Source organism: Melopsittacus undulatus, chromosome 7 (genome assembly GCF_012275295.1).
Source record: "Melopsittacus undulatus isolate bMelUnd1 chromosome 7, bMelUnd1.mat.Z, whole genome shotgun sequence".
NCBI classification, from domain to species: Eukaryota; Metazoa; Chordata; class Aves; order Psittaciformes; family Psittaculidae; genus Melopsittacus; species Melopsittacus undulatus.
In genome coordinates, this window is record NC_047533.1 from 30,515,165 (window position 1) to 30,533,068 (window position 17,904).

General features: G+C 35.5%; 1 protein-coding gene across 1 annotated transcript in view; it reads left to right on the top strand.

Moving 5' to 3' along the window:
• The first annotated feature begins 1,214 nt into the window (after positions 1 to 1,214).
• The window catches only part of TUSC3 (tumor suppressor candidate 3), an 80,056-nt gene continuing 63,366 nt past the window's right edge, over positions 1,215 to 17,904 (top strand). Inside the window, exons 1-5 of the mRNA XM_013129046.2 lie at positions 1,215 to 1,271; positions 3,470 to 3,639; positions 13,420 to 13,537; positions 16,074 to 16,214; positions 16,688 to 16,828. Of these exons, the coding sequence (XP_012984500.2) occupies positions 1,215 to 1,271; positions 3,470 to 3,639; positions 13,420 to 13,537; positions 16,074 to 16,214; positions 16,688 to 16,828 (627 nt within the window). The remainder of the gene's footprint in view (positions 1,272 to 3,469; positions 3,640 to 13,419; positions 13,538 to 16,073; positions 16,215 to 16,687; positions 16,829 to 17,904) is intronic.

A 17,904-nucleotide genomic window follows, 5' to 3' on the forward strand; every position in this document is an offset into this window, starting at 1 on the left:
TAATGTATGGTTTGTATAGCTGGATGGTAAATGGTAAAAGGAAAATACTGGAGGACATGTTCAGTTTCAGTATGTTCGTGGCAAGAAGAATTTGGGATAGATCATTGTCTTTTCTAATAATGTTCTCCTGGGTATTAATAGGTTATGGTGTTTATTATTATCCCATTAGAGTAAAAGGGAAGACTATACCTGTTTTTTTTCTGTTTTATTATGATTTTTCTTTTTCAACACTGTTCTTTTACACAGGAGACAGCTTTTGACTGCAGGTAGAGCTCATACTTGCACCTTTATTCAACAATCTGTTTTTCATTTTTGCACGTTATTTTACAGACTTTCAGTTTTCCTACGAGTACATAAACGTTACATCATGAATTATGAAATCCATGAGGCCAGTCTGCTAGCTTGAGCATTTGTTAAAAATACACAATTCTCCCCCCACCCCCTTTTTAACAGACGGATCAGTTTTCTAGGTGTAGTGTCTGAAAAGTGAGTGCCTTTTTCATCCAAAGCTAACGTAGATAGTTGGAATGTTGAACTGTGCCATATTTCCTGAGCACAGGTACTCAACTTTAAAGTTCAATGCACAGCTAAAATGGAACCTCATTTAACACTAGATATATTTCTTGGATTTCCTTCTATAATAAGATGAGGAAAAGGTTGATAACTTACTCAGCAGCATATATTGTGCACGTATTTTATAAATGAAAAAATACCAGACCTTCATCTATCTGTAAAATGTTGCCAAATCTGTAAAGTACAGGATATTCCACAAGTTTGATTATGAATTCTAGAGCTGCCAAACCTATGATCTCTTCTATCATTTATTCTGCAAAAGGAGACTTTCAATAATAAAGTGGACTAAAAAGTGTTAGGATATCAATGTGCAGTCAAGTTGCCTAAGAGAAATCTGGCCTGTATCAGAATATTTCATGATGTATGTGGTTATCTGCCATCTATTCAGTGATAACTTGCTATTCGAAAAAATTAGGTTTCTTCAGAATCCAGTGAAGCCAGCAGTAAAATTGTACATACTGACTTTATACTCCTGAAGTACTAGCTTTATTACCTAGTGTAGTACACTTAGCAAGTTAGTTTCATTACTAGCTTTTCACCTAGTGCGTTGAGAAAAGACAAACCAAAATACATGCATGGTTTAGAACATTATGGTAAGCTTCATAGTATTGCACAAGAGCTATGGGCAGGTGATGTTAGACATGGCTGAATCTGAAGGAGTCAAGGCAATTGTTGGCAACAAGCTTCCAGGTAAAACGGTGTATGGGACTTTTCTGAGTTAGACTTTTCTGGTATCACATGTTTCTTTTCCCTAAGTAAGGCCTATTCTGAAAAATGTTTTGGTTTTCTGAACAAAGTAGGATATTAGGCATACTTCCTGTTAATTTGAAAGTTGTGTATTTTTATTAGTTCTCTTTGGTTTGTCTCTTTGCTTCAGATATTAAAGCTTTTGGAAGTACAAGTACACACCCTTTTCAGCTCTGTATGTTCTATTGCACATTACCAGGTGGAGTGCTTCATGCAAAATTAGTGAATCTTTTGAAATGAACAATAAGATTTAATCCAAGTGCTGCTAATCCTAGGAAGTTTTACAAATGAGTAAATTAAATGCTTATATTTTTTTATTTAACCTGCTTTATGTTTTTTGTTTTGTTTTGGTTTGTTTTTTTAAAGAAAATACTTTAACATAATACCTTTTTTGAAGCAATATCAGAACCATAGCTGTCTTTTTGCAGCAGAAAATTTGATTTATTGGTATTCTCACGTTAAACAGAACTGTAATCTCTCCTTCACTTTTGTGTTTACAAATCTCAGCTATATTCCGAGACTAGGAGTAAAAACCTAAAAGTTTTTTTTTTAAAGACTTTATAGTCTCAAATAAGTGTGTCTGTCTCAGAAACATTTATGATTTACATAGATCAAAGCTTCCTTTGGACTCAAAAGTTCTGATGACCAGTTGTGCTGTACCTTGTAGGGAGCTCCAAGGGCCATCTTCTGCTAATTTTTAAGATGGAAGATTTGGCAGGCAAAATGCAATTTTCCTTTACCCTTATAGTTCACTACTTCCCCTAATATAGCTATTGCTACTCTTTTTATAGCCTTACTGATTTGTCAAAATGTTACAAGATGAGCTAATTTTTTCTTCATTCTGTTTTTTTCTAAAGTCCTAGAAAATCACCTTGCCTCCTTAGATTTTTTTGCCCTGTATTTAAGTTTTATCCTTGTCTTGCTTGTCATCATGTTCTCTTTTCTCAGGGTATCCCCATTTCAGTATGTTTTGTTAAGCTAGTTTATTCTTCCCTCCACAGTAGACACTCATCAGTTTGTATATGCTTTCACTAACTCATGTATTTTATCAGAGATCTCGCACCTTCCAGTTCTGAATTTCATTTGTCTTTTTTTCCAGTGGCCCTTCTTCGCTTTCTATTCTCCTCTTTTTTCTTCCCACTGCCTAGCACCCAGCTTCTGTGCAAGTTGTAATATTGTAATATTCACATTTTCTCCACCTTTTTTTTTTTTAGGTCTTATTTGATACAGGCAGCTCCCACAGTGTTGTTAAGCAGAGAACTAAAGAATTAAAACAAGATTGTTTCATTCATCCTGATGCACTGTAGGTGTAGCAGTCCACCTAGAGCATGGCCAATGCAACCTCAGTAAATCTGAGTAACTTGGGAAACTCAAAAGTCTCTGCTGAGCGTGTGTGACATCTGGCTTACTTGATTTAAAAAAACCCAAATAACTGAATAGATCTTCATAGGAATTGTTAGATGAATGTGTTTGCCTTGAGGGTTGTGTTAGCCTGCTTCTAGATCATTCATGTGATGGAATACTTTATTGCAAAAGAAAAGCCACTCAGTGATTTTTCTTTTCCTTATACACTTACAGTTCAGCCAAAATATTTTTGGGATATCAATCTTAAAAGCAACTAAAAACGTTGATGTCAAAATGGAATGTGCTTATAAGACTGCCTTCCTGTACGTAGCAAAAAATACAAAACTTGTGTTAATTTGAATTCAGTATGGTACATATTCATAAAGAAGTTCTCAGCATAGTAACTATTTCTGTCTCTTTGTAGCTACATTTTTCTTTCATCTTAGTATTTGAGTGACTGACAATATCCTGTTGTGATTATTACTAAATAGGATAAATATAGTACTGCATTTTCTAAAGTTTCCAGTTTTTAATGTAAGTTAAATGACTGTTGCACTGGTTATCTTGTATGTAGACAGCCTTACATCTACTCCTTTGCCTCCAGTAGCAACCTGTTTGGTTTCATTTTAAATGCTTAAAATTCAGTTGTCTACATAGAAGACTAAATGGTGCTATAAGCTATATAGAGGATCCCCCGACCTCCTGCTTAAGACCATTGGATCTGTGATGATGCAAAGGCAGAATATAGGTATGAAGTGTTTAAAGTTTAGTCTTAAACATTCCTCATCCTTGTCCTCAATTACAGAATCTTTTGGCTGAGAAGGTGGAACAGCTGATGGAATGGAGCTCAAGGCGCTCAGTCATCCGCATGAATGGAGACAAATTCCGAAGATTTGTGAAGGCTCCACCTCGTAACTACTCTGTGGTAGTGATGTTCACTGCTCTCCAGCCGCAGCGGCAGTGCTCTGTTTGCAGGTAATTTATACCTTAGTGATCTTTTTCACCTTCCTTATCACAAGTTTTTCACCTGCTGTACCACAAGTTTTCAAGTGAATCTTTCAATCAATGTGCAGTACACTGAGTAGGATTGTTCTCTGCATGGGATAAATGCTCACTATTTAACAAGCTCATCTATTTATTACCACATCTTTTCAACTGAGTTTTAATCTGTATGTCAAATTTTAGAAGTATTCCTAGTTTTGGGTTTTATTAAATTACAGTTGAATAAAATGTATAGAACTGAGGAAGACTTTAAGAAATCTGTTTTATTTATTTCAGTCAACCATGATCTTTCCAAAGACATTTCAAAATGGTGGAAGTGAATTATTAACATTTAATAATACAACACTTCACTGATTTTTTTTTTTTTTCAGCTAACATGTCCAAGGCTGTGATGCAGATGTGAATTACCCTGTGATTTCACAGCTTTGAGCAGTTCTTACATGGTTTTTCCACAAGGACATGCTTATTGTGGAATACAGTCTAGCACTACCCTTTGTTATGTTCTGGTGGTTCCTTTTAGAATATGTGTTAGAGTGGCTCTGGTATTCTTCTAAGTTCTTTCACTTCAAGCTCCTAGTTCAATAAATTAATCAAAAAAATGACTAATGATATACATGGAAATAGGACCAAGGGACTGAAAGCTGGTAAGGTAATTAAATGCATGACTAAAAGAGAAACTGCTAATAAAATCTTCCTAGGCCAAAGTATGCATTAGTAATTTTTGTTTTTAGTAACAGATTGGATCATTATGCAAGGATTTCTAAAATGTATTTAAATAGGCAGCAAAATACTCCATAGAACTATGGAAAACATAAGCTGTATATGAAGAAATGTTATTTCTTGGTTTTAAATAGGGGTCCTTTAAACAATAATGCAAAACTGGTAAATGTGGCAGCATATTAGATTTCTCAGGTGTTGGAATGTGACATTTATAATATAAACTTTTAACTTGTGTACCTGTAGTAATATATGGGTTTTATTAATTTTTTTTGTAGATTAATTTTTCATCCTTGAAGTCAGTTGGTCAGTTTTGAGGGAGAGTATATAAACTGCATTCCTGTGAGTTCATCCTCCACAGCCAAACAGTGAAGGGGGGAAGGAGTAGGTACAGAAGCTCCAATGCTCTGAAGTCCAATTAACAGCCCTTGGTTGCTGTTATTTCTTCTTTATGTTGCCACAGTCCAACTTCAGGAAATGAAATAGTAATTGAAACTTTACCATATTATTTTAAATAATTTCTCTTTTCCTACAAAGTAGATAAAGCTATAAGAGATACATTAAGTTTAGCTTTATAAAGGTCAGTTTGCCGTAACAGCCATAGCAGATTCTTTCCCTGTCTTATGTGCAGCTTTTTTGTAGGGCATGTGAAAACAATATAAATATTGATGTTATTAAGGAAGTTAATTTTGCTTACAGTTGTATATTGTTTACTCTACTGAAAAAGAACTTAAAAACTTTGTCCTGTAATATGCCAGGCTAGCCATTTATGTAAGATGTAACTGAAAATCTTTAAGCATAAAATAAAGGAAAAAGATCAACATACTACTTTCAGTTGGGCTTGTTTAAATAAATGTCTATGTGTGATCTACTTTTTCATTGGAAATAAAAGGAATTTAATGAGGTTGATCGTATTGCACATAAAACCATTATCAGGAAAATTGACTTTTTCAAATCAATGGCTAATTAATGGACAGGAGCACTGAAAGGATATGAAATGCATGCATTACTTTTTTGTTAGCTATTCACTAGCCAGTTTGCTTAAAGGAAAAATAGATTTTTATCTTAATCTATAATATTCTGTGAGGATACTTTTGTCCAAGATTTCAGTTTATTGCTACTCATCAAAATATTTGCAGAACAATTGCATACAAAAAGAAATCGATGTCATATATCAAATAGAAAAAGGCACTTAGACTGGAATTTTTGACTTTGAATAACTTTGTCACAAGCATTGGTACTTCCTCCCCCCTACACTAAAATTTGAGCCTTGTTATGTTTATGCACCACAGAATCAGCCTTTTTTTTGAAAAAAAAAAAAAGGTTTTGTCTTTTCCCTATGTGCCTGGATTTGACGTTTCAGTGTGTTCCCTTTTCTAAACATCCAGAGGATGAACAGAGGAGCAGTATTTTCAAAATGGATAAAAGATGTTTGTGCGCTGCATAGAGCTACATCAAATGCTAAATGTGAAAAACATAGTACTATTAAAAAAAACCAAACAAAACAGTAAATACCAAGTTGGGGAGAAATGGAAGGACGTGTGGTCCTGTTCTGTAGAAGAGCAGTTAAAGCTGATTGCTATTAGAGTGGGCCATTGTAGATTTGCATGTTTGAGGACAGAAGAGATCATGTGTGTCCTATATTGTTAAACTGTATTCTTTGTTTTATCTGATTTTGCATTTAGTTATATTTAGAGTGTTGTTAAAATGAGTTTACAGTAAAATCAGTATGACTTTTCTGGCAGGTGTTTTGAATGATTGTGGTACTGGGGATGGAGAAATAGCTTTTTGTGTTCAGAAAGTTAGTGTCACTTTTGGCACTCTTCAAAATGAAACAGTCAGTTTGAGCCAAGTTCTCTGTCAGACTAAGGACTGTTGTGTCTGTCCATTGCTGAAGGATGATGTAGTTTTTACCTTGTGTAGAGGGTATGAAGGAAGGAATTCTGCACCCCGCACCCCGTCCCAACCCACCCACCCCAATCCTTTCTAATACTCGCGAAGATCCAAATTTTGGATAAAACTTGGTTGAGGTTGAGTCATTAAATACCTGTAGGCATGATACTTAACCATTTTAAAGAAGTCTTACCTATCCATATAGCAAGGAGCTACATGTAAAAAGCTGACCAAATTCATCTTGGAGAATCATATGCTTTTCGGAGCACAGCGAGGAAGGCATTGTAACATCAGTCACATAAATCACTTAACAGTTATGATTTGTGAAAGCATTTGGAAATAATACCAGCTTATTCTTAAAATGACACATACAAAGAAGTCCTTGGTACTACAGATACTTGGATGAAACTTCTGTATGTAAGAGAATGTAGTTTGAGATAAAGGAGCTGATCTTTTTCAGTAAAACCAAAGCATATTGTGCGTTTTGTAGGTATTCCCTAGCAAAAGTTACTTAACATAATGTGATACATATATTATCACACTGTAAGATTCTCACTTTTAAATGTTAGAATCACATCTGGAGCAGCTTCGTATACATGTTAGTAGCACCTCTAGTCATTCTTCTAGAGTGTTTTAAAAAGAAGTTCCATCTTCATCCTAAAGCAGAATTTGGAGTACATTTCCATCTAGCTTTGTGGACAAGCAAGTTTGAGTTTTCTAGTCCAAACAGTATTCTAAGCTATGCGATTCCTTCACAACTGTGTTAGTGGTAGCATAAATGTCAGTTTTGCTGTTTACATAATTGTTTAGGTTCAAGATAACATAGATGCTATTGAGATATGAATTAACCGTAATAGATTAGATATCCTATGTGCTTTCGAATGTGAAGTCATTGATGGGGATGGGAAGTGTTTCTAACAATTGAAGATATGGGGTTTTCTTAGTGTGTGTTTGGAAGCATGTTTGATTAAACAGTTTTGGTCCCAGGAAATCAAACTTAGTCTTAATTGACTTTGCTTGTTGCTACTGTTCTTGGTCTATACACTCTGTGCATTAGAGTTTGATACATAAGAAGGACCTCTACGCTGTGATGATGAATCAGTTTGGGGTTTTTATTTTTGTTTGGTTGAACAGTCAGAACTAGAATCTAACTCTAAGCAGTGATTCCTCTGGATGTAAGACCACTTTCAGTTTTTTGTTTGTGCTGAGCTACTCACTCAAGTAGATAGTTTCTATCTGTTACCCACATCAGTCACACTACTGAGGAAAAAAAAACCCCAACCTTATGTATGTAAGGAGGAGAACAAAAGAATGGTCACTCCGACAGCAGCATCTTCACAGAGGTGAAGACTTTCTCATCCTGTACTTTTGTACTGCATCCAGGCAAATAGTAACTACTAACCTGACTTGAATGCATTTTTGGGTGAAAATTCTCTTCAGCTTCTCTGCTTTTCATCTTCTGTGTCTTGCAGTCTCTTCTCACGTTTTATTATCACTAAGTTTTCCCAAAAGGTTCAACGCTATTTTACCAACCAGACTTCAGCGACAACCCCCCACCCTCACTCAGCTCAATTGAGTATTAGTGCTTTGATATTCAGCTGCACCTAGGCTTTAGCTCTAGCATGCTGAAACTGTCACTGTGCTGTTTCTCTGCTTCATTCATTGTTACCATTAGCTTTTTCTTTGTTGCTGTACCATCTGATCAGGCTATAAGCAAATTATGTGAGGTCTTTTATTTCCTAAGCTTTGCTTCTCTTGTCTCACTGGCAGAAACAACTGTCTCTGTTTTGCATATCAGAGATGTCTTTCATTTTTGTCTGATTAATTTTTGGAATTCATTACTGGGGTATTTTAATTTAGAAGGGGATATCTGAGTCAGAGAAATGAAACTGATCACTTGAGTTGCCCCTCTGCCCCCGAACAGAAGCCCATCAGCAAAAAGATGTGTATTTTGTTTTGTGGTGTTTGCTTTTTTTTTTTTTTTCTCGACGTCTTTTTTTCTCCTCCATGTTTCTTGAAAGCATTGGAGCAGTGTTAGAGGCTAAAGTACAGAGTTTTAGTGGATAGGGCCTATACGTTGACCTGTTTCAGTAGTTTGTTATAATGGTTAAAATATGTCATCTCTCTGTGAATTTTAAGCCAGCTGAAACAAATGGATCTTGTTGTGCATACTTTGTTGTACCTGCTTATACCTGTGAATTCCCAAATGTTTCTTTTATAGGGTTACCTGAACCAGTTTGAATCATTGCAGATAAAGTTAAAGATTATGGTTATAATCATAAATGGTCAGGAGAAAAATGGGGAAACACAACACAGGAAGACTGTAGTAATGGCAGGTGACAATCTGCAGAGACAAACATGTAAACTACCCAAACTGAAATTATGTTTTTTCAGTCCTGTATGGTGCTTAATAGTGTTTTACTGTGGAAGTAACAAATCTGCTTCCAGATTCTTGGAAAACACAGTTTTGTAAAGACAGTATTTATGAAGAAGCTGCTAGAAATGGCTGGTAGTGCAGAGGAGTTTGTGTAGACAGTAATTTTCTTCACCAGAGTATTGCATTTTTAAAATCATCAGAAGTTTCATTATAATGAAAGGAGCAGGATTACTCCCATTAGCTAAAGTTGCATGTGTGTAAATATACATATAAAGTATATACATAAAATATGAGAGAAGAGATCCCAGATAATTTTATTAACATCTGCCCTATCAATGAGATCTCCAAGGGAGAGTTTTTAATCTAGAAAAGAGAATTCTGTTGGTTTCCCTGTTCAGGAAGGTATCTCAGGAAACTGTTTTCAAGTAGCCAGTCAAAGAATAGTTCAACAGCAAAAAGAATTCTGACAGTCAAGGAGGTGTTGTCAGAAAGAAAAAACAGGATCCTCTGCCTTTCATTTTTTTTTGCTGGTTGATCAAGAGCAGGTACTGAGAAAATCATTGACAGGTCTCTTAACTGTACTGAGAGTGAATTATCTTTTGAACTTTTGTTCAAAGAAGGAACAGGAAATGTGGAGGGAGCTGTTGAAAGTTCTGCAATTGCTTTTCCAGTGCACTTCAGGGGCTTGATAAAAGTATTGATGAGTCCTGTTTAACAAGGCATTATAAGAGACACATTCTTCCTGTGGTCACAAGTCCCCTTTCACCCCCTACAAAAATATGATCTAGCTTCTTTTCATCTGTAGAATATTGGAAATTTCATGGGATGCTGTAAATACAATAGCGTGGGTTTTAGCTTGCTTTCTGCTCCTATTCCTATTATACGTATCTAGATTGCATAAGCGCTGTAGTTTTCAGCTAGTGTCCATACTCTCTTCATTTTGTTTTATGTGTTGATTTTTTTTTGACACTTTTGCAGATTCTGCAGTGCCTTTTGTTGTGACATTATAAGTCATCCTAAACAAAAATAAAAACAAATAAGTATTCTGAATTTATTATTTTCTTGATCCTGAGAAGAAGTAAAAAATTTGCATTCAGCTGTCTCTTCATTTTGGGAAAAACATTGCAAACAAAAAACAAAAGTTTTGGAGGTAAATTGCAGCATTGATGACCGTTTACTTTAAACAGATGGGTAAGAATGGGTAGGTGACCTGGTAATGCATTCTTTGGCAATTGTACATTTGTAATTATTTTGTGCAGTCAATAGTTTGCCAAAAAAAGAAGGCTTTACTGGTTTCTTTGGCAGATAATTCCACAGTCTCCTTTATTGTTTTCCTAATATTCTGTTTGTGTTTTTCTTACTATAATGTTGGTCTTATTGGATAAAATTAATCCAATTTAATACAGCTGAAGCTATAAAAAATCTGATTATCTACTTTATCTTTTAAAATAAAACTTCTAATGTTTCATGGATGCTTCCAATGTACTAGAAGAAAATTTTGTAGAGCATTTGCTTAGGAAGCTACTTTTCATTATGTTGAATTTTATAGGTAAATCTAATAGTAACATTCCCTTTTGATTTGGCTACTATTTTCTGCTACCTGGTTGATATTACTATTGTTGTTGCTAGCTCCTGTGTTGCTGTTCTGATTAAATTCTTAAGAGGTGGCTGTAGCAGCAATAACATTTAAACCTTCTATCAAAAAATCCTGTCAAACTAATGAGCAGTGTTACTATTACAGTAATACTGTAGTGTTACTATGCATGTTACTATTCTGATGAGTTCATACCAAGTGTAGTTCTGCCTTATGCCTTTACAGTATTTCAGATAATGATAATTTCATATACTTAGCATTACTTCATAGAAACAAACATAGAATTGGTATCAACTAATGATAGCTATAGGTAGATAAGAAGTGAGAGAGTTGATGTTGCCTGATGTTAATTGGAGGTTGACTTTTTTCCCTGACAAGTACTTGCGCTTTTTTTTTTGTATCTGAAAAAGAGTAACAAGTGCTCCAGTTATTAGTGTGCTTGTATCAGCATTGTATCCATTGGAATTTACACAGTGGACTGACTGTAGGATGTTCTTCAGTTCTGCATGTGGTAATCCTGTAGCTTTGTATTTCTGCCTCTCCTTGTTTCACTATTGCTTCTACGCATTCTTCAAAAGCTGCAGAGAGGATGTGTTATGCTTTTCTATTTTCAGTGTGAGGATGGAATTATGCTTTGAATCCGTTTATTGAAAATCTAAGGCAACCTTTTGCGAAGTGATACTTCCTACCCATTATATTCATTCAGAATAGTCAAAGATGCAAAATAGATGGAGATCAGTGGAAACAAGTTTCTCAAATAGTGGGGGCATAACTGGAGTATCTGAATCTCCCAGAAATACTGTTTCATCCTAAGTGAAAGGTAAAATAAGAAGAATGATGGCATCAAAATTAAATGATTTTTATCGTGTTCTTATAATAAAAATGGTTCAGTTTTAATATAGTGGGTTTAACAGACCAGTGCCCTACAGATATTATTTAAGATTTTACAGCGTTCCTTTGATGTTGTCTGACTGCCCTCTTCAGGATGACAGTGAATATGTTAGTCTCCTTAATATTAGTATCTGTTTCTAGAAATAACTAACGCCTAAATCACTTTTTTCTTTTTATACAATTGCAAACTTTGCCCATTGACAAATTGTGTTGAGTAGCAGATTTTAATCAATCAGGCAATAATGGTGAAACTTGAGTTTTATATTACTTTGTAATGATTTCATAATATTTAGGGATTATTTTTTTGGGGGGGGCAAGAGAGCATAACATTTCATTTTAACTGTTTTTCTTAAATGATAGATTTTTTTCATGTACAGCATATTCCTCGATACAACACAGTTCCACTAGAGTTGTAATATATTTTATGCCTAAGAATGATCTCAGGAAATGGGGAGGTTCTTGACATAGGATCATAGAATCATAGAATAGTTAAGTTTGGAAAGGACCTTAAGATCATCTAGTTACAGCCCCCCTACCATGGGCAGGGACACCTCACACTAAACTGTGTCACCCAAGGCTCTGTCCAACCTGGCCTTGACCACTGCCAGGGATGGAGCATTCACTACCTCCCTGGGCAACCCATTCCAGTACCTCACCACCCTAACAGTAAAGAATTTCTTCCTTATATCCAGTCTAAACTTCTGCTGTTTAAGTTTCAACCCATTATCCCTTGTCCTATCACTACAGTCCCTAATGAATAGTCCCTCCCCAGCATCCCTGTAGCCCCCCTCCAGATACTGGAAGGCTGCTATGAGGTCTCCACGCAGCCTTCTCTTCTCCAAGTTGAACAGCCCCAACTTTCTCAGCGTATCTTCAGCGCTCCAGTCCCCTGATCATCCTCGTGGCCCTCCTCTGGACTTGTTCCAACAGTTCCATGTCCTTTTTATGTTGAGGATACCAGATCTGCACACAATACTCCAAGTGAGGCCTCACAAGAGCAGAGTAGAGGGGCAGGATCACCTCCTTTGACCTGCTGGTCATGCTCCTTTTGATGCAGCCCAGGATATGTTTGGTTTTCTGGGCTGTGAGTGCACACTGAAGCCGGTTCGTGTTCATTTTCTCATCAACCAACACCCCCAAGTCCTTCTCCACAGGGCTGCTCTGAATCTCTTCTCTGCATCTGTGGTCCTGTCATTCGATGTGCCCTTACCAAGGAAATTGTGAATGCTCCATCCCTGGCAGTGTTAAAGTCCAGGTTGGGCAGAGCCTTGGATGACATGGTTTAGTGTGAGGTGTCCCCTGCCCATGGCAGGGGGGTTGGAACTAGATGATCTTAAGGTCCTTTCCAACCCTAACTATTCTATGATTCCCTTTCCGCCTCTTTGTTCTCTCGAGCTACAATATGTATAATGTATGTTTAGTGCTGAGTTTCTCTTGCAGCAAAGAGATTTTTGCATCTACAGCTTTTAAATAAAGTGTCCTGCACCATCAGACACATGGAACTGGTTTTATTGAAACAATTTTTTGAAAAAAACTGCAGAATACATTTATTCATGCTGTTTCTGCATCTTACCACATGCAAAGAGAAATTGTCATGTGGTATAACCTTTTTTGGACTTTACGCAGGTACAGTTAGTAATATACTATAATTTTATGTTTAATTAGTAATATAAAATACTTTAGTTCCTTTGATAAAATAATTAGCAAAAGAGCCTGTGGAAAGCCCAAAGTACTGCAAGGATCCTTTCAGATTGTTTTTCAGTCTTTTTTTCTTTTTTTTTTTTCTTTCTTTTTCCTCTGAATTATTCATTGCTATAGATTTTTCCTGAGGTAGAACCTGTGGTTTTATGGTTCTGTGGTTGTGTGTGTAGAGGATGTCTTTTCTGGAAAGGGATTTCAGAATTCTTCTCCTGATATTATACTTGAGGGTCACATAAGCATGTCCTTACATGGATCTGTTAGCAGATTATGTGATGCATGCTATTCAGGCTACTTCTCTTCTCTGAGACTGTTAAATATGGAAAATATTCATTTTTGTTAACATCATCTTGGGGTTTCTGTGCCATACTTTGACTTAACACTTAATTTTGGAGAAGATAAGTTTGAAGCAAAAAGTTGCATAGCTAGCTGGAACTTTTTAATAATATGGGTGTTGAGAATGGTACTGCTGCAAGTGTAATTCATCTGACTGCTGCAGCTAGTTATAGAATCATTCTTGCCAGCAAATGCCATGTACAAATATCCAGCAAATGGATGTACCTTTGTTTCTTTTCCTTTGCAGGCAAGCTAATGAAGAATATCAAGTGCTGGCTAATTCATGGCGCTATTCATCTGCTTTCTCAAACAAACTATTTTTCACAATAGTGGATTATGATGAAGGTGCAGATGTTTTTCAACAGGTAAATGTTGAATATTGTAAACCATTATTAATTTTTAGAACTATATGTTGATTTGCCAACTGATACAAAATAAATTATTTTCTGTGTGTAGGTATGTACCTCCGTGTGTTGTACACAAGTTCTTTCTGGTTAAAAACATCAGGCATTAGGGTTTCTGTGACATTAGCAATGATAGATTATACCTGTAGCCACTTCTAGTATTTTCCAGATGCTGTTTATAATGTTTATTTATACGATACATTATATGTATGCAAACTATTTTTCAACCCATAATTAATGTAATTTATTTGAATTAAGTGAGTGTAATTAACATTTGCATTTAAAGATTTCCTTTATTTTATCATTAGGGGAAAAACGCTTTTTAAGTAAAAGAGCTTTTTAATTGCTTTTATATAATACAATATTCTTCAACTCCAGTAATATTTGTGTTAGTCTGGAAGTTGTTCAAGGAATAGGAAAAAGGCTGGTTTAGATTTTCTGCTTTGAGGAGTGAAAAATCAACTGTTGGAGAACAATCTATGATCCACTCTTGAGTCACCAGGGTGAAACACATCACTTGAAAAGAAATAATAAGTACCGACATGCATTTCTCTGATATGTTCAGCCTGGAGAAGGCTGTGTGGAGACCTCATAGCAGCCTTCCAGTATCTGAAGGGGGCCTACAGGGATGCTGGGGAGGGACTATTCATTAGGGACTGTAGTGATAGGACAAGGGGTAACGGGTTGAAACTTAAACAGCAGAGGTTTAGACTGGATATAAGGAAGAAATTCTTTACTGTTAGGGTGGTGAGGTACTGGAATGGGTTGCCCAGGGAGGTAGTGAATGCTCCATCCCTGGCAGTGTTCAAGACCAGGTTGGATGAAGCCTTGGGTGATATGGTTTAGTGTGAGGTGCCCCTGCCCATGGCAGGGGGTTGGAACTAGATGATCTCAAGGTCCTTTCCAAAAAATTTATATTTGTTTTTGAAATACTAAATTAAAAAAGTCTAATTACTGTTTAGTAAATATTTTTTCTTCCAGTTGAGATCTGAGAATGTGTTGTGTAAAGAATGTTTAACGGCTTATGATTTTGCCTTAAAAAATTTAGTTCAAATAAGCTTTAAAGTCATTTTGCATTATCCTACATGGTTACAGTAATGCAAAATGTTGTTTGGTCTTGCCTAAGCCAGTCAATACATTTTGGAATAGTCCAGTCCAACTTAGTCCTTGTGTACAAGAGTACAGATTCAGTTTATTTCGGGTGGTATGTATTTAATGTAAAAGCAAGACAGATAAAATAGGTTAAGTTTTTGACTGTGTTTGAGAAATACAGCGTTAAGGATAGGTGATACTAATGGCTATTTAAAGGTGGATTTAAAGGTGTGGTTTAGGCTTGCTTTATGTTTTTGTGTACAAACAAGGCATGTAATATGGATGCCATAGCATTAAACACCTCAAAAGTCATGGGACTGATTTTTTAGGTTTTATTCTGTTTGTAGAGAAATGACAAAGCAGTTGAAGAGCAGCTGCCCTCAAACTCTATACAATGTCAGAACATATACGTATCTTATAAAATACTTCATTAAACTATTTAACAACATTTATATTAGTCTTTCTTTCTTATTTCCAAATCAGTTTACTAAAGAAGTGGGCTACTTTTTGCTTAGATGTAAAATATTTTAGTAGCTGGTGATTTCTGTTCAGTTCTGTACTTGATTAAATGTTGAGTTTTGGTAGTGTGATAAAGTTCATTTTGCAGTAATGAAACAAACAGGTTTACTCTGCCTTTGTTATTTAAAGCTCTCCATATTGCATCATCTTTAATTATTGCGCTGATTTTGTTTATGACTCTATGTTAAGTTTTTCAAGTGTTTTGCTGCACTGTTTCTAAGATGGACTGAATATGGAGGAATTTGATATAGTACACTTATATTCTCCTATACCAAAGTTGAAGTCAAATTTAAAGTGGAAAATATAAATATATTTGTTTATCATCTTTGTTTGGGTTTTTTTTTTATATATACTGTGAATAGTTCCAGTGACATCAACACGGTTGTGTAATTTATAGGGCAAGTTATGTAGTCTAAGCTAGTTACCTAGGCCTATCTGAATTCAAAAAAGACTAGTCACCATTGGGTAGTGTGTCTTGAAGCGAATGGAAGGCTAGTTAACATTGTATAAGGCAAGAGAAACAGTGTCACACTATTTTCCTGCCCTAGAATTATAGCCAAATATACTTGAACAGATTGAGTGGATGTGGGGTCTCTGTTTTACTACTTACAGGAAAGTTCTTCCAGTGTATAAGAACTTTAAAGCTTAAGATGCTCAGAAAAGTTTGGGGGTGAAATACTCTGAATAATTAAACATCCCAATCTACTGGAAGGAATATTATTTTTTTTGCAGGACTATACTTGAAGATGTATAAAAAGAGAGTAATGTGTAGAGGAAAATACTACTTCCCATGCTGATTAGGCTTGTGCTGTCATGTATGTAAAAGGTACAATTTTTTGGGGGTAGAGTTACAATATTTTTTCCTATTATTTTTCTGTTTTTGTAGCTGAACATGAACTCTGCTCCGACTTTCATGCATTTTCCTCCAAAAGGTAAACCCAAGAGAGCTGACACGTTCGACCTGCAGAGAATTGGCTTTGCAGCTGAGCAGCTAGCTAAATGGATAGCTGACAGAACAGATGTTCATGTAAGTCTTTCAACAGTTTTAAAAGTTGAAATCAAATGTGTCTTTGTGTGGCAATTTATGCAGTTTTGCAGATTATATTCCATTCCTGCTTTGTTGAATTGTATGTAGTCTTATTTTGGATGAAAACAGGTAGTGATACTGTGATATTTAGTTGTTAATAAGTAAATCTTATATAATGCAAACCTTCTACAAACCAGATAGATCCAAAGGTAGGTGCTTCTAATCCAGACACCCTGCAAATGTGTTGAAGAAATAACATTTTGGAATTTAGCAACTCAGTATGATGCTTAAAACTTGTTTCCAATTATGTATGTATTAAAGGAAGTACTATTTTTTTCTTAGTTAAATATAAGATTAGGGTTTAGTCTTTCTGATGCTGAAACCAGATTTCAGGTACTCCCTGTTTATTTATATATAGGACAAGCTGTATGTATGCATTTATTGCAATCTGTGTTTTCATTTATGTTTTCCAGATTAGAGTGTTCAGGCCTCCTAACTATTCTGGTACAATTGCACTGGCTCTTCTGGTATCTCTTGTTGGTGGATTGTTGTACCTGCGAAGAAATAACTTGGAGTTCATCTACAACAAAACTGGCTGGGCCATGGCAGCTCTGGTATGCAGATTTTCCTTACTAATATATTTTTTATTAACTCCTTATCTTAGCATATGTGTCTTCATTACTTGCAGAATAAGTAAATTAAAAAACATTGCATTAATACAGTGTTCAGTATAGTACTATCAGACAAAGATTCATAATCTAGATTTTGGGGCTAATTCTCATTAGCTTTATCAGTCACTAATATTTCTAATCAAAAGTGTTACTAATCTCACTGCTGTTGTTCAACCTGCCCTTTTTTGTAAAATCAGTAATGTCATTGGTTTAGTGTCGATATTAATTTCAGACTGTATTGCCTTAGAGTAATGAAAGGTTAAGAAAAGCAACAAAGGCTTTTAAAAGTTTGTAAGAAAATTATAGAAGAACTAAGAAATAAAGAAAAAATTATCATTTTTTCCAAGACTGATTTGAGTAGTACTGACATTAACATCGCAGTGTTAACCTAGACAAGAATAAGATAGTCTTACAGAGTTAACTCTGAGGGAATTTTAAAACTGTCCAACAGCATGCTTGAAATACACACTTGATAGTGTACTGCAGTATTTTTGTTTATATAGTGGCTTTCAAATAGCTTGAGTAGACTGAAAAATATGGACTGTGTAGCATAGTCAGCTGTCTCAGTTTTAGATAGGAGACAGCATGCAAGGATGGCGCATGAGACAGTTAATGTGTATCAGTAACTACTAGTTACTTCTGCCATCACTGTGACTGGCAGAAGAGGAAGAATCTGAGTACCAGCGTCTAAGGCTGGTAGGGATAAAAATTTATAGGGACACAAAGTCAGGAGAATGATTATCAGCACTAGAATAGTGTCTAGCGTTACCAAGCAATACATTAATTGGGAACAGTACTTCTTAGCAATTTGTTTGTGTATTTTGACAAAATAAGCCAAGGGGTTTTTTTTCTTTTTTCAAGTATATGGTTATTCATTAATTTTAAAGACTTTGTTTCAACTTGCATGAATGTGAATCAGCCTTTCTTTGAAAGCATATGGCTAGGATTGTAGATGGAATATGAGTTGTGCAGAAGTATTTGTATTTTATTTCTCATCTAAGCTCCCTTTCCCATTAAAG